At 47.0% G+C, this 25,031-nt stretch overlaps 1 protein-coding gene across 2 annotated transcripts; it reads left to right on the top strand.

Annotated features, from left to right (window-relative positions):
* The first annotated feature begins 5,080 nt into the window (after nucleotides 1–5,080).
* On the top strand, nucleotides 5,081–24,734 carry Tdg (thymine DNA glycosylase). 2 transcript variants are annotated; one of them, XM_032910718.1, is made up of 10 exons: nucleotides 5,081–5,284; nucleotides 13,821–13,951; nucleotides 16,213–16,454; nucleotides 17,163–17,232; nucleotides 19,087–19,222; nucleotides 19,394–19,476; nucleotides 19,558–19,652; nucleotides 21,755–21,926; nucleotides 22,550–22,675; nucleotides 23,027–24,732. In XM_032910718.1, exons 1-10 carry the CDS (start codon nucleotides 5,262–5,264, stop codon nucleotides 23,164–23,166), a joined length of 1,218 nt encoding a protein of 405 aa, XP_032766609.1. In that variant the 5' UTR covers nucleotides 5,081–5,261; the 3' UTR covers nucleotides 23,167–24,732. The 2 variants fall into 2 exon arrangements, with proteins under 2 accessions (XP_032766609.1, XP_032766600.1); XM_032910709.1 differs by having other exon boundaries at nucleotides 5,084–5,284; nucleotides 23,024–24,734.
* Nucleotides 24,735–25,031: the final 297 nt, after the last annotated feature.

The following is a 25,031-nucleotide window of genomic DNA, read 5'->3' as shown; positions in this document are numbered from 1 at the left end:
CACACCTTTTCTTTTCTTTTTCTTTCTCGGAGCTGGGGACCGAACCCAGGGCCTTGCGCTTGCTAGGCAAGCGCTCTACCACTGAGCTAAATCCCCAACCCCATAGCTCAGCTTTTAAGTGTGGGTAGAGTTCTTGCAGAAGACTAGAAGGACCTTGGCAACAGTCACTCAGACAGCTCACAACCATCACTAGCTCCAAACTAGATCCCACGGGCACCTGTGCTCACGTGCATGGACCCATACATCCCCACATGCGTGTAATTAAATTTTTTTAAAAATATTTTTCAAAAACACATGGTGGCACACACCTTTAATTCCAGAACTAGGGAAGCAGGGGCAGGGAGATCTCAGTAAGCTGGAGGCCAGTCTGGTCTGCGTAGCAAATTCCTGGACAACCAAGACCACAAAAGAGACTGCTGTGGATTTGAATAGGCATGGCCCCCATAGACTCCAGTGTTGGAATGCTTGGCCCAGGGGAGTGGCACTATTAAGTGTGGACTTACTGGAGTAGGTGTGGCCTTGTTGGAGAAGCGTGTCACTGGGCTTTGAGGTGACGGACGTTCCAGCCAGGATCACTATCTCACTCTCTTCCTGTTGGCTTCAGATCGGATGTAGAACGCTCAGCTACCTCTACAACACATGCATAACTCCTGTGTGTCCCAGTGCTTCCTCCCATGATGACAGACTAAACCTCCGTAAGCTGGCCCCAATTAAATGTTTCCTTATAAGAGTCGCCATGGTTACAGTGTCTCCTCACAGCTACAGAAACCCTAAGACAGTAAGGAGATAAAACTAAGTTGCAGAACAACTGAGAAGCAGTCTCTGACTTCCACACGAATCCACGCGGTACACACCCAAACAGACACACGCGTTCAACATACAAATTAAAATGCATTAGAATACTTCCAATTGGCCTTGAGCATGGAGTGAGCCTCCTGCCTCATCCTCTCAACTGCTGGGCTTGTAAGAATGTACCACATCCACTGTTCTGGATACTTTTGTATACTTGTTTCCTTTGGTGAATTATCTGTTCAAATCTCTTGCACATTTTTTTTTTTTAAGATTTAATTTCATGGGGTTGGGGATTTAGCTCAGTGGTAGAGCGCTTGCCTAGCAAAGCGCAAGGCCCCTAGGTTGGGTCCCCAGCTCCGAAAAAAAAAAAAAAAAAAGAAAAAGAAAAAAAAAACATTTAATTTCATGCATTTGAGTGTTCCGCCTACATGTATGTGCCATGTGCATGCCTGTGCACTCACAGGTCAGTAGAGGGTGAACACTCTGAAACTGGAGTTACAGGTGGCTGTGAACCACCATGTGGGTGCTGGGAACTGAACCCCCAGGCCTTTGCAAGAACAACACGTGCTAAACCCTCCAACTCAACCTGCCTGTTTTTTTCAGTTTTTTCAAGTGTGAAATGTCCTTTATTTTGGATACAAGCTTTTATCAGATACCAAATGTCTCTTTCCAATCTGTGCACTTACTGTCTTTTCCTTAGTAGCATAACGAGCTTTAACATTTAAATAAATTCCAAATTTATTGCCCCCACACACCTTTTTGAGACAAGGTTTCTGTCTTAGTTATGGTTTGTATTGCTTTGAAGAGACACTAAATGTTTCCTTATAAAGGAAAACATGTAACTGGGGCTGGCTTCCACTTTCAGAGGTGCATCCAGGTTGGGAGCATGGCAGTAGGCAGGCGGACATGCTGCTAGAGAAGGAGCCAAGAGTTCTACACCTCGATCCAACTGCACCAAGAGATTGTGTATCTCACTGAGTTTTAGCTTCAGCTTGGAAGACCTCTGAGCCCACCCCCACAGGGACACACTTCCTCCAACAAGGCCACACCTCCTAACAGTGCCACTCCCTGTGGGTCCAACATTCAAATCATGGTTCCAGTAGAGATCATGCTTATTCGAGCCACCAGTCTATGTCGTCCAGGCTGACCTCAAATTGACAGAGGCCCTGTCTCTGCCTCCTTAGTACTGGGTGTTGCTTTTCAGACCCTGGGAGTGAAGGCCTGAGGTGCATACTTTACACGGGTGTTCCTGCATTCTTCAGTCCCTACATGGCATACCTGCCTTGAACTTTCCAGTCAGGGGCTGGGCTGCCCTTCCCCCAGAGGCTCTTTGCTATATAACCCAGACATTTTGTTTTTTTCTCTTCTTCTTCCCCCTTTTCCTTCTTTCTACAGGAATATTTCTTTCTCTTCCCCCTCTCCTCTCCTTCCCCATGGCAACTTCCTTTGCCTCCTTCCTTGGGGCCAGTGAATTCGCCAGGAGAGCAGCATCCCAATAAACGTGCAGTTATATATGTTTTAATCTGGCTTAAATCGGCTCATTTCACTGGTGGAGAAATAAATTATCACTGTGACTAAAGGTGTGTGGCCCTATTGCCCAGCCTTTTTAAAAATAATTTAAAATTTTTGAGTTACATGCATGTGGGGACGTGCGGGTCCATGCGTGTGAGCACTGGTGCCCACGGGATCCAGAATTTTGGAGCCAGTGATGGTTGTGAGCTGTCTAAGTGAGTGTTCCCAACTTCCTTCTAGTCTTCTGCAAGAGCCCTACCCACTCTTGAAAGCAGAGCCATTTCTCCGGCCCCACAGCTCTTTCTTTTCTAAGCTTGGTTTTTACTATTGTATATGCATTTTACTTTATGTACATATGTGGGTTTGCCTGCAGGTTTGTCTGTGCATGTCTAGTGTCCCAGGAAGTGAGACAAGGGTGTCATATTCCCCATGGAGCTGGAGTTAGAGACAGTTGTGAGCCACCACGTGGGTGCTGGGAATGGAAGTGGCCAGGTCCTCTGGAAGAGTAGCTAGTGCTCTTCACGGAGGAGCCGTCTCTCCAGCTGCCAATACGCTTTTCTTTAAAATATCCTAGGAGGAAGAAAAAAATGGCGCCCAAAGCTGTGGCCATCTCTGAGCTCACAAGTCACGGGGGTAGTGGGGGAGGGCGCACAGATCATTGTAAATTAACCTAGGACTCTAGTGGAACAAACTGGGTGAATCTAATTCAGTCGGGCCCTTTACTCGTGGAGTAAAAATGTTCTGGGTTAGTCAGAGCCAGTGAAGAGAGACATGGTGGGGTGACTGGTCAGCTTCTCAAGGACTGAATGCAGGCCATTTCCTGAAGTGTCCCCCACTTACCTATTCACTTTACATCCTGATCACGGCCCCCCCACCCCTCCTCCCACTACTTCCTCCCCACCTCCTCAGAGTACACTCACTGGACAACTCACTCCATCGTGGGAGAGCAAGCCACAGCAGGACTAATCACATCCTCTCCCACTGAGACCCAACCAGGCAGTCCGTCGAGGGAAAGGAGTCAGAGACAGTCCCCCTCCAATTGTTCAGGGGACTCACATGAAGACCAAGCCTCGATCTGCTGCAAATGTGTACAGGGCCCAGGTCCAGTCCCTGACTGCTTTTTGGTTGGTGGTTCAGTCTCTGGGAGCCAAGGTTAGTTGACTCCGTAGGTCTTTTCATAGTGTCCTTGGCTACTCTGGGCTTGCTCATTTCTATTCCTCACTTTCCCACAGGACTCCCAAACACTGCTGAGCTATCTCTCCAAACCCCTAAAAGTGCTTTTTGTTGTTACGCAAAAGGCATTTTTAGCAAGTCAACTTCTACACACCAAAACCTCTTATAGGATCTAGGGGCTGTGAAGGAACCATTACCTAAGATTCGCAGACACAGGAAACTTCCTGGTTTGCCAGGTACGTCTCAAGACCACGTAATGTACAGCCTGAGAACCCTTCAAAGGAACAACCCATCAAATCTCAGATAACAACCACTGACCCTTTACAAAAGGCTACCTCAAAGCCTAGGTGCCATGACGCTGGAATTCATGAAGATGGCCAGACACCCTCAGACAACTCTTCTGGCCAAACATCCATGACAGACATTATGAAGAAATAAAACAAAAGCTCTTAGAACCTCTGAAAGCCAAGGATGGTGGCACTTGCTTTGTAATCCCAGTCAGTACTTGGGAATGAAGCAGGAGACTGACCTCAGGTTGAGGCCAGCCTGGATTCCAGATGCAAAGTTCTAAGCCAGTCAGGGGTACACAGTATGATTATCTCAAAAACCAAAAGAACCTCTGGGAAATCGAAGTGAGATTGGTGTGTAAGACTCTGAAGCAGAGACCCATCTCGCATTTAGCGTCATGGACTTTAAAGGCTGGTGTTTGTCCAACTCCAAAGCAGAGAACAGTTTATGCAAATCTTCGGTAGGGGCCTCCAATCTTAGGTTTTCCAATTCCAACCAGCCCTACTCAGCATCACAGGAACCGACGAGAAAGGCAATTTTCTTGTTGCTTTGTTTAAGGCACAGTTTTTATTATCACTTGAGTTTTTCGCCACAGTTTCTCTGTGTAGTCTTGGCTGTCCTGGAACTCGCTCTACAAACAAGCCAACCTCACTTAGTTCTGCCTGTCTCTGTCTCCCAAATGCTGGGATGCCCAACCAAGACAAGTAGTTTTGTTTATTTTAATCTTAATTAATTTTACTTCTCAATGACGGCCCTTCCTCCCCTCCCCGCTCCCAGTCCCATCCTCCCAAATCCTGCCCCCTTGGGTACTACCCTTGGCTTAAGTCTCAGCAGGTCTAGGCACATCCTTTCCGACCTACTTAATCCCCCTCCCCCAGTCCGCGCTGGATCCACTGGCAAGGAACAGAGAGACCTAGACAGCCCTGTTCCACTTGTTAGACTCACATGAACACCAAGCTGCACATTTGTTACAAATGTGTAGGGGGTCGAGGTCCAGCTCGTGCAGGCTCCCTGATTGGTAGCCCAGGCTCTGAGAGCCCCAAGACCGGTAGCTTTTAACCCACCCAAAACGTGGGGTGAAAAGACATGAATTTGCTACCAAGCATAACCGTCCACCTACACATCCCAAAGGCCGTCACCCTTAACCCACACCCACAAGGAAATTTAGAGCCCACAAAAGCTGACGTCAGCCGTGCGCTCCCCATCCTCTTCGAAACCCACGTTTCCCGAAAGGCTAAGCGGCTGTCGGGGCGCCCCAAAAAGGAGACGCCATTGGCTTGGCCAGTGTCATGTGACAGCGAGGCCACCGGCCTCCGGAGGGAGGGGGACGGAAGTGCGCTGTGGACTCGCCGCGGTGATGTAGCAGCGTGGGAGGGGCCGAGGCCAGCGCCATCCGTCCACCGGCTGCCCCGATCCTGTGGTGAGTCCGCAGGCCGATCCGCAGAGCGGGCGCCCGCGGGCTCGGCAGGAGTAGCCGCACTCTCAGCGGCGCCGCCATGGACGCGGAGGCCGCGCGCAGGTAACGCGGGCTCTGGCGGCTGGGGTCGGCCAGGGCCGCGGCCGGCACAAAGGCCGGCCTGCGCGTGCGCGGTGGAGACCTCACTGCTCCCCTTTCCCCCCGCGATCCGCGCAGGTCCTCAGCCTCGGGTACCCGCGAGCTTTAAAAGGTGGTGTGTGCGCGGCCGCAGCCTCCGCCCGCAGTTCTTCATTCTCCATCACCGTGGGCTGTAGAGGCCGAGCGGGTGCCCTGTGAATGTGCTTGCAGCGGCGTCCTCTGCATCCTCGCAGGGTAGATGCTATTGCTGTCGAGTGTGTATAACACGCCAAGAAGGCAATTTAGAGATTGTACCTTTGTCTTTAATTTGGAGTCGGTCTTTAAAATTGTCCCTTAGGGTGCGAGGGGATGTCAGGGCAGACCTGCCAAAGTATAGGTTTGGAGATGTAGACTCGTCACAGAAAACTAAATAAGAAAAACAAGATGGCAAGGTCTTCGCAGGTAAACGGAATACTGATTTAGGTAATAGGCCTGGCGAAGAATTAGCTCGCCTGTTGAGTGGGGAATGGACATTGAACTTAGGCAAGTGATTCTGTCTTCACATCCCCCTTTCCCCCCTCCCCCGTTCGACGGCTGTATTATTATACATCTTTTCGTAGATTGACGGGGGTTAATGGCCGTCCATGGGGGTGACGTGAAAGCCAGGTTTACCACCTACAGATTCAAGGGCACACTGCAGAAGGGTGTCTGTACTCACAAGACAGGTAATCTACTTCCAGCTCTGTTCAACAGTTTACCAACTGCAGGGAGCCAGTGAAAGTGGCGAATGCCCCGGCCCAGCTTTCAGAGGGGTTTGTAGAACTGATAGATTGAATCGGAGTCTACATAAATAAATGCTGAGTGGATTAATGAATCATGAACAAAAAGAGGCACGGTCTCACATGTAGGTGCGGGGGTTGGGGGATGGGGGTGGGGAACCAAGACTGAGTAAGGCATATGAGCAGTGTTCATATAAGTTTGTTTCCAGAAAGAAACTGTTGGAGTTCATGTTGATGCTGTATCTGGAGTACTTGGTTTGCTTGCATGCGTGCGTGCATGCGTGTGTATGTGTGTGTGTGTGTGTGTGTGTGTGTGTATGTGTATGTGTGGTTTCTCTTTGTCTCTCTCCCCCAAGACCAAATAAGCTTAATTTTGTGTGCGGGGGGGGGGTCTTGATGTCATACTACTGTTAAAATGAACCTAGATAATTATTATTTGGGAGGGTGTGGTTGGTGGATTGAGCCCCAGGCCTCCAGTGTGCTAAGCAAGCACCTTACCCCTGAGTCACGTCCCCAGCCATCTTCTTACTCTGTATTTTGAAAGGGGTTGCCTTGGCTACCCTTGGATTCACTCTGTAGCTCAAGTGGACCTTAAATTCATGCCTCAGCCTCCCAGATGACTGGGATTAATGGGCCTTTCCCACCAGGCCTGGCATGAACTGGATATTCTGATTAGTCCTAAAGTCTTTGTGCACTCTGCGTGCAGGAGCTAACGCACTGGTAAGTGTGCATTCTCCGTGTGGCACCCCTTGCAGCAGATGTGTATGTGGTGTTCCTTCACGGTCCACATTACCAGCTTCCTGGAGCTCTGTGTGTTGTAGTAAATACTATTTGGGGGTTTCCTAACCCACCATAGATCATTTAATTCCCAAATATAAGACACCAAACCTTCAGATGTTATAATAAGCTTAAACCACTAGAACTGGTCAGATCTCAAGCCTCTGTGCTCTTTTGTCTGGTTCCCTGACGATAACCGAGGTATGACTTGCCATGTTTTGTTCAAGCTGTTCCTGCTGCATCAGGCCAGCCCTCATGGCTGTGTGCTCATGACCCCTGTCACTCCATTGGGACTTCCTTCTTCTCTCTCTTCTGGTCCCTCCTGAGACCCAAGCCCAGGAACCTTCGCTCAGTCCCCTCTTCTGAGACCAGGCTGTAGGCATCTTTATTAACCAATCAGGGTTAAGGGGGTGGGGGTAGGGGGCAAGGTTTACACAACAAAGCTGGTATATGTGAGGATCTTCTTATCCCTGAGAAACTCCTTTGGGAGGGCATCCAGATATAGAACACCAGTATTTGGCATTTGAATACTGTCTTAGGGTTTCTATTCCTGCCTGCATAAAACATGGCCAAGAAGCAAGCTGGGGAGGAAAGGGTTTATTCAGCTTACACTTCCACATTGCTGTTCATCACCAAAGGAAGTCAGGACTGGAACTCACATAGGGCAGGAACTTGGAGGTAGGAGCTGATGCAGAGGCCATGGAGGATGCTGCTTACTGGCTCGCCTCCCCTGACTTGCTCAGCTTGCATTCTTATAGAACCCAGGACTACCAGCCCAGGGATGGCACCGCCCACCATGGGCGGGGCCCTCCTACCCTTTATCACTAATTGAGAAAATACCTTATAGCTGGGTCTCATGGAGGCATTTCCTCAAGGGAGGCTCTTTCTCTGTGATAACTCCAGTTTGTGTCAAGTTGACACAAAACCAGCCAGTACAAATACATAGCAATACCACACCAACCCCCTGTAGACGCTCATTAAGCCCTGGTCACTGTTTTGTGGGTATTCAGTATGATATATACTTGTTCAAGTGAGATGAGCAAAGGTATTTTGAAAATGGCCTCTTAGACCCTTAGAACAATGTAAAATAACTTAAAATTAAAGAAGTTTCTTGAGAAAGCCTTAAAAGATTTAAAACAGCAGGTCAGAACCGAATCAGCTAGACTGTTTTGTTTTGCTTTAGCTTTGGACAGTCTTGCTATGCTATGTTGTCCCAAGCTTCCAGCCCATCCTCCTCCTTCCTCTGCTTCTGCGCCAGGATGGCGAGCATGCAGTGAGGTGACTTTCCACAGACCTTAGTCGGCTGTGTGTGTGTTGAGAGGAACCAGTTCTGGAAATGGGAGGTCGGTACTAGTCGGTAGGATGGGTCCGGGAGAGAAGCCTGCACAGGAAAGAGGCAGTGTGGATCGGTGAGACCGACAGATACCGGAAGAAGAGAGAATGGAGCACTTCTGTGTAGCTTAGGAGCCATTACGTTTCACAGAGACGGGTCTGGGGCCTGTGGAGTTTATCAATGTCCTGGAATCACCTAGGAGACACACATCCGGACCTGCCCTTAGGGTGTTTCCAGAGAAGTTTACCTGAGGAGACCTGCCCTGAATGTGGTGGCACTTTCAGGGGTCAGTAGCCTGCCCTCTTGCAGACTTCCGCTCAGTAAAGCTGAGCATTGCACTGCACTGCCCAGGACAGTGTCAGGATGAGTCAGAGTAATAAGCACGTGTAATTATTTATTATTTTCCTCTAACGTTCTTCTCCGTGTGTGTGTGTGTGTGTGTGTGTGTGTGTGTGTGCGTGCGTGCGTGCACGGAGTGCCCATGTGCCACAGCATGAGTATGAAGGTCACAAAAACATTTTTCTTATGGTTGCAGATCAGGCTCAGGTCACCAGGTTTGGTGGCAATCACCTTTACCTGATGGGCCATGTCCCTGGCCCAGGCATAGAGGTGGTGGGGGTGGGGACGACATGACAAGCTTAGTTTAAAAGCTTAGTTTAGTTAGTACACACCTAACACATACAGCTTCTCAAGGGGGAAGTGCACAGGTGTTTCTGGGTCTTAAGGGAATATAGTTTGCAGCAAGGTTTAAAGACTTAGATGAAAAAAGAGACATCTGTCCCGTTGCTGTGGAGAGGCATCACACCAGCTCTGATGAAGGGAAGTGTTTAATTAAGGGCTATGCTGACAGTTTCAGAGTCCATTAGCATCGCGGTGGGGAGCACACAGCTGTGGTCCTGGAACTATAGCTGAGAGCTTTACATCCTGATCCGAGGATATCTGAGGAGTTGAGGGGGGCTGGAGTGGGCTTTGACACCTCAGAGCCCAACCCCAGTGACACACTTAACTCCTACATGGCCACCTCCTAATCCTTCCCAAACCGGTCATCAACTAAGAATTAAACATGCAGATGTTTGAGCCTGTGGAGACCACTCTCATTCACACCCACCACTGCTCTGTTTTCCTCTTGAAGGATTCCCCTTGTCAGTAAAATCACAGTGATCGTATCAGGTGTGTTGTTTAGAATTAGGGACGTGAGACGGTTAAACTCAAGGTCACAGTCAACAAGGCCTGATTAAACTTACTTTGTTGGGTTTTTTTGTTTGTTTGTTTGTTTTAAGATTTTATTTTATACATATGAGTACACCGTCGCTGTCTTCAGACACACCAGAAGAAGGCATCAGATCCCATTACAGATGGTTGGGAGCCACCATGTGGTTGCTAGGAATTGAACTCAGTGACCTTTGGAAGAGCAGTCGGTGCTCTTAACCACTGAGCCATCTCTCCAGCCCCCAGTTTGTAGATTTTAGTTTTCTTACTTGTATGTCTTTAGAAAGATGGGCAGTCTGTAGGGACTTGTGACTTTGAGTTGTGTTAACATTTCTGACTCTCAACCAGACTCTGGAATAAAAGACTTCCCCTTCTGCTGTCCTGTGATTTCCCTGTTTATCCTTCTCTGGACTGACTCCAAAAAGGGGGAAGGAAAGAGCCTGCTTAGCACCGCATTCCTCTTTCGGTGCCTCCTGGTCGGCAGACAGACCAAATGGCCCACACTGCCTAGCCTTCCCTAGCACGATGGACTGTATTCTGAACCAAGTGTGGGAATAAACTAGTCTGTTAAGTTGCTTTTCTTCCAGGTGTTGCCATACAAACCAGGAAAGGAACGAGCATAGGGCCTGCTCAGATCTCAGCAGATTTACTGCTGCTTAGTCTCGGGGCTGCTAAACCTAGTTCTGCGTTATCACAGCGAGGGAGGGGAGCTGGGAACGGGGTATGACTCAGCTCTCCTTGTTGCTGCCCCTCTCCTGGAGACTTAGCTTTCAGGAACACTGCAGAATTCTAGCCCAGGAAGGCAGGAGTGAGCGCGTGCATGGAACATACTTTTTAAAATCTTTTGAGCAGGGGGCTGGAAAGATGGTTCAACAGTCAAGAGCACTGCCTGTTCTTGCAGAGGGTATGAGCTCCCATCACCCACAGGTTTGCTCACAACCGTCTGTAACTCCAGTATGGGCTCCGACTTCCTCCTCTGGCCTCCACAGATAGTACATGCATGTCATGCACATACACGCACGCAGACAAGCGTAGGTACAAGCAAGTTTATGTCACTTGCAGATTTAACTAGTATTCAATAACAAAATTAGGTTGTCCAGAATTCTGGTCTAATAGTATTCACGTTTATGAAGGCTTCTGTGTACATGTATGGCTTACGTGGTAAAGTGTTTGCTGCATTACCTATGTGGAAACTTGGGCATATGACTGTCTTCCTAGCACAGGGTAGGCAGAGACAGGAGGGTCTCCATGGTTTGTTAGCCAGTGGGTCTATCCTGTCTTGGAGCTTCAGGTTCAGTGAGAGACCCTGTCTAATGACGAGGAAGAGACCTGAGTCTGACCTCTGACCTCTGACCTCTGACCTCTGCGTGCACCCACATAAGAGATGTTATATTCCACCTTTCTGTTGGGTGTTAGGAAGCTGTGATGCTAACTTTAATCCTCATGGCCAGGTCTGATCATACATGCTTATAACCCTAACACTTGGAAAATAGAAGCTGGAGGAGCAGGAGTTCAAGGTCACCTTGAACTATGTAGAGACAAGACCAGCTTGGACTAGATGAGACCTCGTCTCAAACATCAACAAATCCCTATGCAAAATATTTTAAATAGACTTTTTCTATATATTTTCATAATACCAATGAACTTTGAGTGGCTGCGTAGTATTTTCTCTTGTTGCTGTAAGATACTTTATTGAGCCATTATATAATCTGAGAGGTGTATTTAAAGAAATATAATTTTGGGAGTGGAGAGAAGGCTTAGCAGTTACAAAGGGCCTGCCTGGGTTTGATCCTGGCACCCACGTGGAGGCTCACAGCGATCCGTAAGTCCAGGTACAGAGGACCTGGGCCCCCTTCTGACCGCCATAGGCACTGCATGTGCATAGTGCACGTATATGCAGACAACACTCTTCGACGTAAAATTACCCTTCGAATTACTATTCTTTTGGAGTGTGGTTTGTTTGTTTTAAAGAAATAAACCTTTAAAGGAAGAGTTAATATTCTTCCTCACTGGTGCCTGACCCTCTCTCCAGCAACCCTTCTTGAAGCCAAAGTGCCTATCTGCTGGAATTGGGCCCCTGTTGTCTGTGAGTGTGTAGCATCTTAAGTTAGCCTCTCGCAGTCTGTTCTCCTGTGTCCCCTGTGTGACCTGTGCTGAGTACTTGATTGAGGAGTTGGAGAGGAAACTCCAGGCAGTACTCACAGGAGCCTGTCTGATAGCTCAGGGCTCAGAGCAGGGGCAGAGAAGCCATGATAAACATACAGCGTATTTCTTGTCTGTTTCATCATGTGTGCTCGTGGGCAGAAAGTCTCAAGGCACATGTGGCTGTTAGTGTAGTGTTCTTGAATGGGCCAAGCCAGGGGAAGGCATCTCTCCCCGGGGAATGAACAGTCTAAGGGAGCAGAGTTGACACAATGAGGTAGTGTGGGAAATCTGTTGTGTACCATTTAAGGTTATCTGGGATGTTCTAAGTTTATGTAAACTTTGTTTTTGTCTGTTTGTTTTGTTTTCTCAAGACACTGTTTCTCTGTGTAGCTCTGGCTATCCTGGAACTTGCTCTGTAGACCAGGCTGGCCGGAACTCAGATTTCACCTGTCTGAGTGCTGGGGTTAAAGGGTGTCCCAACACTGGCCAGCAGTCTGTTACCTCTTGATTTGGCCTTTTTATTGAGATAAATCTTACTACAGAAGGGGCTTGTTTGACCTTTGCTTTCTTATTTATGTGTGTTTGAGTGTATAGGAGAGTGAGTGGGCGCACCATGCATGTAAAAGTCCACACAGAGTCCAGAAGAGGATTTGGGGCCTGTTTCTGTTGCTTGCTTGCTCTCTGTGTTATGAGTCAGGATCTCTCTGTAACTGGGGTGGAATTACCGGTGTGCATCACCATGCCAGCAAGGCCTGTATGCCTTGCTTTTTTTTTTTTTTTTTTTTTAGAGACAAAGGACTGCCATTTACTGAACTACCTCAGAAGTTAGGAATATTAAAATTTCTTACACAAAAAGTAAAATGTGTGATAAGATAATCTTGAGATAATTTACAGTAGAATATTCCAGTATGGGGTTGGGGATTTAGCTCAGTGGTAGAGCTCTTGCCTAGCAAGCACAAGGCCCTGGGTTCGGTCCCCAGCTCTGGAAAAAAAAAAAAAAAGAATGTTCCAGTATTGTTTTTAGAAAAACAGAATGGGTAGACCAACCTCATTTCCCATTTGCATGTTCTTGTTTCTAAAGGCTTATCTGCTTATGTATTTTAGCCTGTATGTGTCAGTGTTTTGCAGCATGTGTGTGTAGTCTGTGCTTGTGGCTGGTGACTGCTGAGGCCTGAAGAAGGTATCTGATCTTCTGGAACTGCTGTTAGGAATGGCTGCCAGCGGCCATGCCAGTGGTGGGAACTCAACCCACATCATCTTTGAAGAGCAGCTTGTTTTGTTACCTGCTAAGCCATCGCTTCAGCTCCCATCCTCATTCCATTTCCAACGTCACTGGAACCTCCCACCACGCCTAACTCGGTCACTCCAGCATATCTGGTACATTTGGTCCTGTGTGCTTTCTTTCCACCTTCCAGGCCTCTTTGTTGTGCTTCACGGGTGAGCAGGTCTGGCTTATCATTGAGCCAAGGCCATAAGAAAAAGATTCCTCAGAAGCACTTGGATTTTCACTACAGTGTGCTCTGTAAATGAAGAGAAAACTAAATAGATTTCTGTCATAAGAATCTCCAATTGTCATGCAGCGTCAGGATAATCAAGCTCCTTAGGGAGAATTTTCATAGCGTGCTGTGCTTTTAATGGAGTTTAAATCATGCTCAAAAGAGAGGCTAGAGAATTTTGTTTGTTTCACAGGTTGAACAGATATTTACAAAATAATCCATTTCTACTCTCTACAAAGTAGTAAGCAATAACTAAAACAAAGGACTAACAATAACCAAAAAGCCAGATCGAATGAATATAATTTAAAAAAAAATCACACAGAGAAGCCAAAAGAACAACTAAGTTATACTATTTGAAGGGGGGAAATTTTGCGCCAAGACGTGGAGTGGGTATATATGCTGTATTTATGATTTTAATTCACATGGATTGATAGTCCTCCAAGCCTATCAACTCGAAAACTCCTGTGATCTCCTTTCAGAGGAAGTACAGGGAAGTGTTGGTGGCATATCTGGCCTCTGAACAGTAAGAGTTAACGCAAGTGTGTGTGTGTGGGAGTGTGTGTGTGCGCGCGCGCGCGCGCGTGTGTGTGTGTACATGTGCGTGCGCTTGGTAAAGTCAGGAAAGTATTGCATGGAATAGCCCTTCCTTCTCTCCTATTACCTAAATAATGACTACGATTTGCCTGTGAACTGTTTGGAGTCTGACGATTCTTTACTCATTGAACTCACCCTTGGGCAGCTTGTACTGCGGCAGCATGACTTGTTCCTGTTTGTTCTTTCAGCTACTCTCTGGAGCAAGTTCAAGCTCTGTATTCATTTCCATTCCAACAAATGATGGCGGAGGCTCCGAACATGGCAGACGTGGCCGGACAGCAGGTGCCTGCAGAAGCTCCTGCCCAGGATCCTGTGCCAGGTATAGTCCTTACTTACGCAGTCACTCACCCTCCATGCCTCCGCCTCAGCAGAGCAGTGAGTGAACTCAGGTGCTGCAGAGGGCACAGAACGGGTGACCAGACAGCTCACAGCGTTGGCATTTAACTTGGTCCAGGCGCTCAGAGGCTGCAGAGCAGTAACACAGGAACTCCAGAAGTCGAGGCAGAATGTCATCCTATGAACAACAAAGGAGGCATGGCCGCCAAACCCCTGAGTGATGGTGAACCATTGGGTTCTGGAGCAGAGGACATGGTGGAAATGGGAGCACATGAGGCAGGCAGGCCTTCATGGACCCTCAGGAGTGCACACCGCTGCTCCCAAAGCAGTAGGGAGCCAAGGAGTGACTCGGGTGAATGGGCATTTAAAGGTCAGTCTGCAGGGTTAAGAGCAGACTGATGGGAGGCACAGAGTTGGTCAGAGATTATTTACGTAAGTGGGAAGATATGAGGAGCACTGGAGTGCGTGGAGAAAGAGTTGGGAAGCACCCAGGAGGTGCGGTTTGTTGGCTACAGTTGCTGTGTTTCCTGTAGATGCTGAGCGAGAAAGAGAGACTGAAAAGTTCCGGTTGTATCTCTTAGGTTATTATGATGAACTTGATGCTGACTAACATTTTTTAGTAACTTTTTTTAAAGGTGTATTCTGTTAATTTTTTATGAGTATGAGTGTTTTACTTACAAGTCTCTGAACCACTTGCCTGTCTGGTACCTTCTGAGAACAGCCAGTGGTGTGGCACCCCTTGGAACTGGAGTTACCGAAGGCTGTGAGCTGCCAAGTGGGTGCCAGGAATCAAAACAGGTTGTCGGTGAGAGCAGCCAGTGCTCTTAACCACGGAGCCATCTCTCCAGCCCCGAGAAAGGGGTTTTGTGCACCGCTCTGAAGGTTCAGAGGTTCAGATGGTCTCACCATTTGCTCAGCTCTGAGAAAGGTCTCAGGGCAGATGGTCCCACAGTGGCAGGGGCTCGTGTGAGAGAGTCACATCACCAGACAGGAAGCCACTGAGACAGGGAGTGACGCTGCCTTCTAAGGGCATTCCCCCAGGTAACACCTCTTTACATCTCCCAGCAAAGCTAAGCATCAAACACCGGAACCTTTGGTGGGCAGACTCAAGCACTGTCCAAAGCAGGCATACATTTCTGACATGCAGTTGGTTGCACGGTGTGCCTGCCACACTGAGGTAAAGAACTGGAAGAGCGGCCATGTTGATTGAGGAGGTGTTGGGTAGCAGTAGCAGCGTTTTACGTGAGGACTGTGCTCACAGTTGCCTTGTAATTCAGGGCCACACCTGACTTAATGGCTGGGGCTCTCTCCTGCCCCACTTCTCCTGTGTTTGCAGACACTGAGAAGTAGGGGTCTCCAGCTGCTAGCCTATGGTGGCAGAGCCCTGGTAAGGAGAGACTGAAGCAACCTTCCAGGCTTGGTTGGGAAAATTCATAGTAGAATGGGGCCAGAGGAAATAGGAAGGCATTCAAAGTGTCAAAGATGAAGGAACCCAGGCTTCTTGTTGAATAACTGATTCTGTTTCTCAGCCAAGAGTGCCTCAGGAGACATTACGATTGTCAGGAGACACACTGGACTGTCAGGACTAGCATTTGCTGGGTAGAAATGGTAGGCCATGTTAGACACACTCTGTAGTGTACGGAGTAGGTCTCAGCACGTAATGTTCAGCTGTAGTGCGTTCAGTCAGTACGTGGGGTCCTGAGGACACAGCTCTGCTCTTACCTTTGAGCAGCGCTGCCTTCAGAGGGCTTGGCTTCTGCACCTTTGAGTCACTCTGGAGGTGTATGGAGCAGTCTATGCCCCATGACCCCTAAAACAAGCCAGAAGCCACCGGTGTGTCCACTAGTGGGAAGTGAGTTAAAAATTCTTCCCTTTGAGGACAGGATCTTAGTATATCGATCAGGGTGACCTTCGCCTCTTGAAATTCTTTATCTGCCTCCTGAATACTTGTGTTAAAGATGTGGGCCACCTTGTCTGGCCTTGTGCAAAAATGTGTTTACTTAACGATTTATGTACTTAGAGTAACTATAGAGTGGTATAGATCCCGGGGAAACCAAGAACCCGACTGATTGTGTGGAAGACAAGTCTGGGACTATCAGAGGTGCCTAGGGAAGCTTCAGGGGAGATAGAAATTCAAGGACAGGCTTGGGATCCAGGAACATGGGTGTTCATAGGGTGGCTGCTGTGGGATCGCCTGCAGTGTCTATGTTTTCTACGCCCACCTTCTGGGAATCACTGTTTCAGAGGCTCCAAAGAGAAGGAAAAGGAAAACCAAGGCAGCAGAGGCCCAGGACCCAGTGGAGCCCAAAAAGCCTGCTGCCTCAAAGAAATCTGGCAAGTCCACAAAATCAAAAGAAAAGCAAGAGAAAATCACAGACACCTTTAAAGTGAAAAGGAAAGTGGACCGGTTCAACGGCGTCTCTGAAGCTGAGCTTCTGACCAAGACTCTCCCTGACATTTTGACCTTCAATCTGGATATTGTGATTGTAAGAATGTTTGCCCTTGTTTGACAATACATAACACCAGAGAATTAACTTTACTCAACAATGGTCCTTACAGATAGTGTTCTTCTAAAAAGAAGGATTTTGTTTATTTTGCGATTTTTTTCCAAACAGACAGGGTTTCTCTATAGCCTTGACTGTCCTGAAACTCACTTTGTAGACCAGGCGAGCCTCAAACTCAGTGATCCGACTGCCTCTACTTCTCTTGACTAGAATTAAAGGCTGCACCACCAGCGCCTGGCTCTTTTCTTTTCCTTCTTTCCTTCCTTCCTTCCTTCCTTCCTTCCTTCCTTCCTTCCTTCCTTTCTCTCAAAGATTTTTATTTATGTGAGCAAACTCTTGCTGTCTTCAGACACAGCAGAAGAGGGCATCGGATCCCATTACAGATGGTTGGGAGCCACCATGTGGTTGCTGGGAATTGAACTCAGGACCTCTGGAAGAGCAGTCAGTGCTCTTAACCGGAGCCATCTCTCTAGCCCTCCCTCCTTTTTTATTTTTTTATTTTTATTTTTTATTTATTTATTTTTTTTAGGAAATAACAAAAATAATTCAATGTCTTGTGTAGTATGGGGTGTGGCGGTAATAGAACAGCCTGCTGTTTATATGAATTTTGCATCTGAAACAGTGGAATATTTGTCTTGGTTTTCAAGCCCCATTTTAAATATAAACGTGTTTAATTGCTTTGTTTTCTAGATTGGCATCAATCCAGGATTAATGGCTGCTTACAAAGGGCATCATTACCCTGGGCCCGGAAATCACTTCTGTGAGTGTCTCCACTTTCAGTCACTTCCGAGAGACGTGTTTTATTAGTGGGATTGATGGGCTGGCTTTACAGTGACAAGGATGGTGGTGCTGCTTGTTTTCCTGAGTGTGCGCCTGAAGGTCAAGGGTCGGGTGTGACTGCCACTGCACTTTTGTACTGTCGGAGAGTAGAGGGCCTGAAAGAGCACTTCCGGGAGGTCTTGTGGAGCGGAGGGGGGGTGGGGGAGTGGGTGGAAGCAGGACTCTGAGCGGGCTAAGTATTTGTTCTACAACTGGGCTAGCCTCTGTACCTGCTCTTTGCTCAAATGATTTTAAGATTTTACTTACTTATTACTGTTTTTTCTTTGGGGGGGCGAGGGGTGTTCTGAGACAGAGTCTTTCTATGTAGTCCTGGCTACTCAGAAACTCCTATGTAGGCCAGGCTGACTTGAACTTACAGATACCTTCCTGCCTTTGCCTCCCAAGTGCTGGGCTTAAAGGCATGCACCTGGCCTTGATCCTTGATTGTTTTTGAGTGACTGCGACTGTGTGTGTGTGTGTGTGTGTGTGTGTGTGTGTGTGTGTGTGTGTGTGTGTGTGTGTACTCCATAGATATAGTACCAATAACACTTTGCTGTGACAGTGTAGACAAAAGTGTTGATGTTCCCAGATTTTTATCAGTGTTATTTTCTTGGAGACATAAAAAGTGTTGAATATGGAGCTGGAGAGGTGGCTCAGAGGTTGAGAGCATTGGCCGCTCTCCCAGCGCACCCAGGTTTGACTCAGCACCTACATGGTGGCTCACAACCATCTGTAGCTACAGTCCAAGAGCACCTGGCTCTTTTGGTACCAACCCCACACATGGTGCACAGCACCCTAGACAAAGCAGCCTGTCCTGGTTGGTTTTGTTTTTTATTTTTTTGTCTGTGTGACACAGCTCAGAGTACTTCAGCTTGAGGGAAGCTCAGCTGAGAAAGCGCTGTCACCATATTGGGAAGGTTTAGCTCACTGGGTGCTCACACCCCTGGGCAGGTGGCCCTGAGTTGTATAAGAAAGCAGGTGGGGCAAGCCAATAAGGAGCATCCTCCATGGCCTCTGCACCACCTCCTGCCTCCAGGTTCCTGTCTTGAGTTCCTGCCATGACTTCTTTCAGGTGATGGAGTGTGACCTGAGAGATGTAAGTTGAAATAAACCCGTTCGTCCCCAAATCGCGTTTAGTCTTGGTTTTTATCACAGCAATAGAAACCTTAACTAAGACACACCCATAACAGAATAGCTGTAAACGTTTCTTAAAAGCAGTTCATTGACGGCTGGGTCTCGATCGGTTATGTATAAAATGCTCTGTCCGAGGCATTCTCTAAAGACAGTTTCTGTAGAAGGAGAGCAGAGGCTCCTTCTTCGAGCTTTAGAACAGGCTCTCTACTGCGTTGCTGTGCACGTGCAAGGTGTCCCACGCCCCCTTTACCACTGCCCTCACACGCACTGCTTGTCTGAGCGCCAGGCTCCAGATGTGTAGGATGCTAATGGTGGACTTTGAACCTAGCAACATCTCATCCCCATCGCTTTAAAATCCTGAGAAAGTGTGCCTTAGTTTCCTCCACCCTCAAGAGGTTTGAGTTTAGTCTGTGGGGCAGTCTAAGGGCAAGGTGGTGACACTGTCAATTATTAGGTGAGGACACAGTCTGAAGCTGTGCGTGCAAAGAAAGTGATAGTTTCTTGTAGGAAAGTTACGATTGTTAAAATCAGAAATTAGCTGTCGTTCAATATGGTGTTTGACGTAGGTTACTAATTTTTAGCGTATTTTAAGTCCTTTATTTCCCTTCAGTTTTAGCAACATCAGTTGTTCCTCGGAGGTAACAGAGCTCTCTTTTCACAGGGAAGTGTCTGTTCATGTCTGGGTTGAGCGAGGTGCAGCTGAATCACATGGATGACCACACCTTACCTGGAAAATACGGCATTGGTTTCACCAACATGGTGGAACGGACGACGCCAGGCAGCAAGGATCTGTCTAGGTAGCTATGGAACTTGAGTTTTATGATGCTACGGGCCTCACGCCTACTAAGGAATATTGTATGGAGCTGATCCAAACCAGGATTCAAAAGGGCATGTGTGCCATGTTGAGGGCTGCTCACTGCAAACACTGCTCTGTTTATGTTCCTCATGGCTTCTCAATTCAATTCCAGTAAAGAATTCCGGGAAGGAGGGCGTATCCTAGTGCAGAAACTACAGAAATATCAGCCACGAATAGCAGTGTTTAATGGAAAATGTAAGAATTACTTTTACATTTTTCATCTTTTCTCTATGCTAAGGGCAAGGGCAGTGTTAAATATATTTGTGTTTGTTTTAGGTATTTATGAGATTTTCAGTAAAGAAGTTTTTGGAGTAAAGGTTAAGAACTTGGAATTTGGGCTTCAACCGCACAAGATCCCAGACACAGAAACTGTAAGTCTCTGGCTGTCCTTCCCATCTCTCTCAGACATTGTCATCTTTGCCATAAGAGAATCCACCTGTTTTGATAACCGGCTTTAAGACTTTCCGATGCAGTTAGAGTTTTATTGAAAAAGTATTCATCAGCTAAATGTCAGCGGAACTGCCACATACTGCACAAATTCAGACACACATATGTGTATAATGTATGCATCGGTGTCCTCATTGGTAAAATTAACCACTTCATTTGTATAAATTACAAATGTAAAATTAACCCCAGCTTAATTTTAGAGCTGAACATGCTAGACAAACAGCCAGCCAGCCTGTTCCGTGCTGTCACAGTCAGAGGTGTCATGGGCGCCCAGAAGCTTTGCTTTTTTTTTTTTTTTTTTTTTTTTTTTTTCTGGGGCTGGGGACCGAACCCAGGGCCTTGCGCTTCCTAGGTGGCGGCTCTACCACTGAACAAATCCCCAACCCCCCAGAAGCTTTCTTGCCCCCCTTCCACCTCTGTGTGCATGTATGTGTGTGTGTGTGTATCTGTGTGTGTGTGTGTGTGTGTGTGTGTGTGTGTGTGTGTGTGTGTGGGAATGACCCTAGGGTTCCGTCACATGTGAGGCAGGTGGAAGGGCGTTAAGCTTTTGCTGGCCCAGCTGTCTTTCTTATAAACCCACGCTCTGGGCCTGGGCCTGAGAGATGGCTTTGTGCTTACAGCACTGGCTGTTCTTCCAGAGGAACTAACTTCAATTCCCAGCTCTCACAGGGCCGTTCACTCCTGTCTGTGACTCCAGTTCCAAGGGTTCTGGGACCCTCACACAGATATTCATCCACACAAAACACCAGTGCATACAAATACATAAATCTTTAAAGATGAGTTCGTCAGACGAAGGATGGCAGTACTTACCGTCGGCTGGGCTCTCCCATGTTAGCGGTTATGGAGATGGCTCGTGGGGCCAGCAGGATGGTTCAGTGGCTTAAGACAATTTCCGCCAAGCCGTACAACCGGAGTTCAATCCCCGGACCCATAGTGTGGAAGGAGAGAACTGACTCCTACAAGTTATCCTCTGACTTCCACTGGTACACATACCAATGCCCGGTCCCCAAAACTAACTAACTAACTAACTAACCAACTAACTAAAGAAGGTGCCTCACACCCGTCTTCCACGGTGTATTCTACGAGGCTATCGATGTTGCTGGTGATTGGCTGGAAGTGAAAAGAGTTTACTTTCTTTTTATTCTCTCTTATTTGTGTGTGGGAGACGGAGAGGGAGAGAGGCAGGGGTCTCACTGTGTGCAATCCACAGGGCTGTCCTCAAGCCTACAGAGATCCATCTGCCTCTGCCTCTGAGTGCTAGCATTGAAGGTGTGTGCCATCACCCCCAGCCAGTCCACTCTAGATCATTTTAACTGAAGAGTATCTTGAATGTGCTATCATAAAACATGCTAACACCCACACATTTCCATTAATCACGGGTTTCTCAGGCTGGAGAGGTGGCTCTTCCCGAGGTCCAGAGTTCAGTTTCCAGCAATCACTGGTGGCTCACAGCCATCTGTAGTGGGATCTGGTGCCCTCCTCTGGCCTGTAGGCATACATGCAGGCAAAATGATGTGTACACATATTAAATAAATAAATCTTTAAAAAAAACAGGAGTTTCTAAGAATTCTGTAATCGAAACAAAATAATTATAATATATGATGAGGAAATCTCAAAGCAAAATAATTGTAATATATGAAAGGCAAACCAACATAAAAATTGCCGTAAATATAATAGTTTATTTCCTCATTTATAAATAGAGAACAAAAAAATGGGTTCTGCTCTTTAAGGACAGTTTGTCACCAATCAACATGATAAACGCAAGTGTCTTTCCCTCCACCATTCACTTCTAGTATTTCATCCAGCCCCTAGGAACATTTCTAAATTAATTACACACACGGTTTTGTCCATAGTTTGTGATAAAAGAACTCAAAGCAAGCTACACTTGGAGATCTTCAAATGCAGCTTCTTTGGTTGATTTACGTATACGTATCAAGCTGTTAAGTCAAATGAAGTTCAGTTTTCCTCAGCACAGTAGACGAGCATCCAGGCAGATGTTAACGTCTCTGAAACTTGTTGGTCCCAGCTCTGCTACGTCATGCCGTCCTCCAGTGCCCGGTGCGCTCAGTTCCCTCGGGCGCAGGACAAAGTCCATTACTACATTAAGCTGAAGGACTTGCGAGACCAGCTGAAGGGCATCGAGCGCAGCACGGACGTTCAGGAGGTGCAGTACACGTTCGACCTGCAGCTCGCTCAAGGTTCGTTACCGTCCCTCCCTCACCAGCTTCCTCTGATAGCGGGTTTTAGTGTCTGTTCACGGGTCCTTATACCGCGGTTTTCCCAGTAGTCTGAGTCCAAGGAGCATCTCTCTGTGTAAAATGGAGTGCAATGGGTTTTTCCGGTTTTTACAACCTAATTTACTGTGTGCTACAAAGAATTTTAAGGACGATAGCAAATGGGGTTCGAGAGATGCCTCAGTGGTCGGGAGCACTTGTTGCTCTTGCAGAAGACCAGGGTTTGGGTCCCAGAACCCACTTCAGGCAGTTGACACGTACCTGTAATTCCAGTTCCAGGAGATCCATTGTCCTCTGGCTTCTTTGGGCACCCGAATGAATATAAATTCATGCAACCTCACAGACATTACAGATAAAAAATAATAATCTTTTTTTTTTTTTTTTTTTTTTTTTTTTTTGGAGCTGGGGACAGAACCCAGGGCCTTGCGCTTCCTAGGCAAGCGCTCTACCTAACTGAGCTAAATCCCCAACCCCAAAAATAACAAATCTTAAAAAGAAAAACAACCACAAATTATATGACTCAGCTGCATTTGCGTAGAAAATTTTTATACAGCATTGATTTCAATCCCCTTTTCCCCTCCCCACAGAGGACGCAAAGAGGACGGCTGTTAAGGAAGAAAAGTATGACCCAGGCTATGAGGCAGCGTATGGCGGTGCCTGTGGTGAAAACCCGTGTAATGGGGAACCTTGTGGCTTTGCTTCAAATGGGCTAAGTATGTTTCCCTCCAGACTGGTCCTTGCGGAGGGAGGACTGGGGGTGGTGGGGATGCTAGAGAGCGGGAGATTGCTCAAGATTTAGAATGCTACTGTGAAAATGTAACCAAGCGATTAAAGCTTCTCACAGATGATCTTAGTTGGCTTGGAAACCAAGCGGTTTGCCTTTCCCTCCTTGAGTGGCAAACGATGGTTTGCGGGCCCTCCATCTGAAAATCTAGTAATAACTCATCATTGGTTTTTAAAGCTCACTCAGCATTTTAGTAGTTCTTTAATGCACTTTTAAAGTCTCCTAATTAGATCAATTTAAACTGGACAATGAACTAAGTATTTTTTTTCCTTCCCAGCAGCCAACAGTGCAGAGTTGGGAGGAGAATCGGCTCCGAGCGACGTTCCAAACGGGCAGTGGATGGCACAGTCGTTTGCAGAGCAGATCCCTTCTTTCAATAGTTGTGGGACAGGAGAGCAGGAAGCAGGAAGCCGTGCTTAGCGAAGATGCCTCAGCTCGGGCTCAGCGCTGCAGTTTTAGTGCAGTTGTCAGGACACAGAGCCTCAGTTTGCTAACTGAGGGGTTTTAGTATTAATAGTACTTTACGCTAGTGGTGTAACTATATATGGTATGAATAATCTGTGTAGTTTGGAAACCAAAAGTAGGGTGTTTTGTACTTGAGTTTTGTATTTGAATTGCCCATCATTCCAGCTTTTTATATACTATATTTCATGTATGAAGAAACTGGTTTTCTTCGAGGAGTCACTTCAATCTGTGATTTTAAAAAAGCAACAGTCTGAATATTTATAGTTGACTCTTCACTGTGCATACCTATCTATGCCCTCATCCCTTTAGATGCCTAAGGAAGGCATGCTAGTAAGAGTCGACTCGGTGAGAATGCAGCTGTCAGTCTCCAGGTTTGAAGCTGACTAACCCTCCGTGGAATCAAAGCTGGGGGTGAACTCAGAACCCCCTTGCTCTCCCAGAGGTGTGTGTGGCAGATGGTTGGTAAGAGACGAACAGTGTGGCCATACTTGATGGGGTTTTTGAGCCCTGCCGTTGACCTCTGCCTCTTGTGTGTTTGCCCCCTTAGAGGCAGACACTTCTGCTGAGCTGGTAGGTTCCTGAGAACACAGTGGGACGCGTACAGCCTGCCACGCGTCTGTTTTACTGAATCCCTGTCAGCGTTCCTCACTGTTCTGATTTTAACCTTGACATGGAAAGTGAACTTTCCAGTGAGCAATGCGAGGCCGCAGGTGCTTAATAGTCCTGTTCCAACTGGTGCTATGTACGCGGGATGTCCTGATACAGGACGTTTCTTGCTAGATAAAGCTAATCATTGATGAATGATTTAAAAATTTTTGTCACTGCTATTGATTACTGTGGACTAAGTGAGCCTCATGAAAAAGTTGATTGGAATTTGTGCCTTTGTGGTTGCTAATGCATTTTCCATGGGGCTACAGACGGCCCACCAGGGCTGGTGGATATTAACAGTGGGTATTCAGAAATGCCTGATGCATCCACACCTGACCACTCGAGAGTTCTCTGACTTGATGGTACCCCTGGAGCTCGCTGGTTTTGCAATATGAAATGTCCACGAGGGTTTTGTATTTCACAGAGGCTATGTAGCCTGTTCTATATATAATGAGAGAAGCAGTTTCTTGGTAGAAATTTTTAACATGCCTTTAGCTGTGGCAATGATGGACTTTCCTTTTCCTTCTGTCTGGGTCAGGCTGTGTACAAGTCATGTGATTTGAAAGGGGCACTGCTCTGCTGTTTACATGGGCATTTCATGCGGGTGCTTTGAAGTGCCTTGCATCAGGGATTAGAATCAATTGAATTATTTTTTTTCATGGGACTCTGTAAAGCATGTAGTATTGCCTTGGTATGTAACTATTGTAGCTTTACCGTGGAGAAATACCTTTAAATTATGACTGGAGAGCGGGTGCGTGGACCCTCTGAGTACTGTCCTGGTGCTTTTCCTTGAACATGGTGAGTAGTGAGTGCTGTGCACCCTGTACTGACAGGGTGGGATTTGTTTTCATTAAATAATACTGAGATTTTAAACACACGGAAGTCTGATCATTTTCACAGTGAACATTAAGAATGGCTGTACTTAACAATATACAGGCTTTTCTCAGCAAGATTTAAGGGTCTTCTTCCCCACCGTGAACCTGAGGACAGTTTACTGTGTTACATTTATCATATAGAGTAATACATGAGGGAAGTCACAAAAGCTTGAATCGTTTATTTTTACAGATACTACATTTTTTTTTAAATTATAGTCTTATAAAAGACAAAACTGGTGACCTGTTTAAAAAAAGAAAAAAACCTGCAGCCAGGCACGGTGGCCCAGGTCTTCAATT

Source organism: Rattus rattus, chromosome 1 (genome assembly GCF_011064425.1).
Source record: "Rattus rattus isolate New Zealand chromosome 1, Rrattus_CSIRO_v1, whole genome shotgun sequence".
NCBI lineage: Eukaryota > Metazoa > Chordata > Mammalia > Rodentia > Muridae > Rattus > Rattus rattus.
This window is presented reverse-complemented; position numbering and strand designations above follow the sequence as displayed.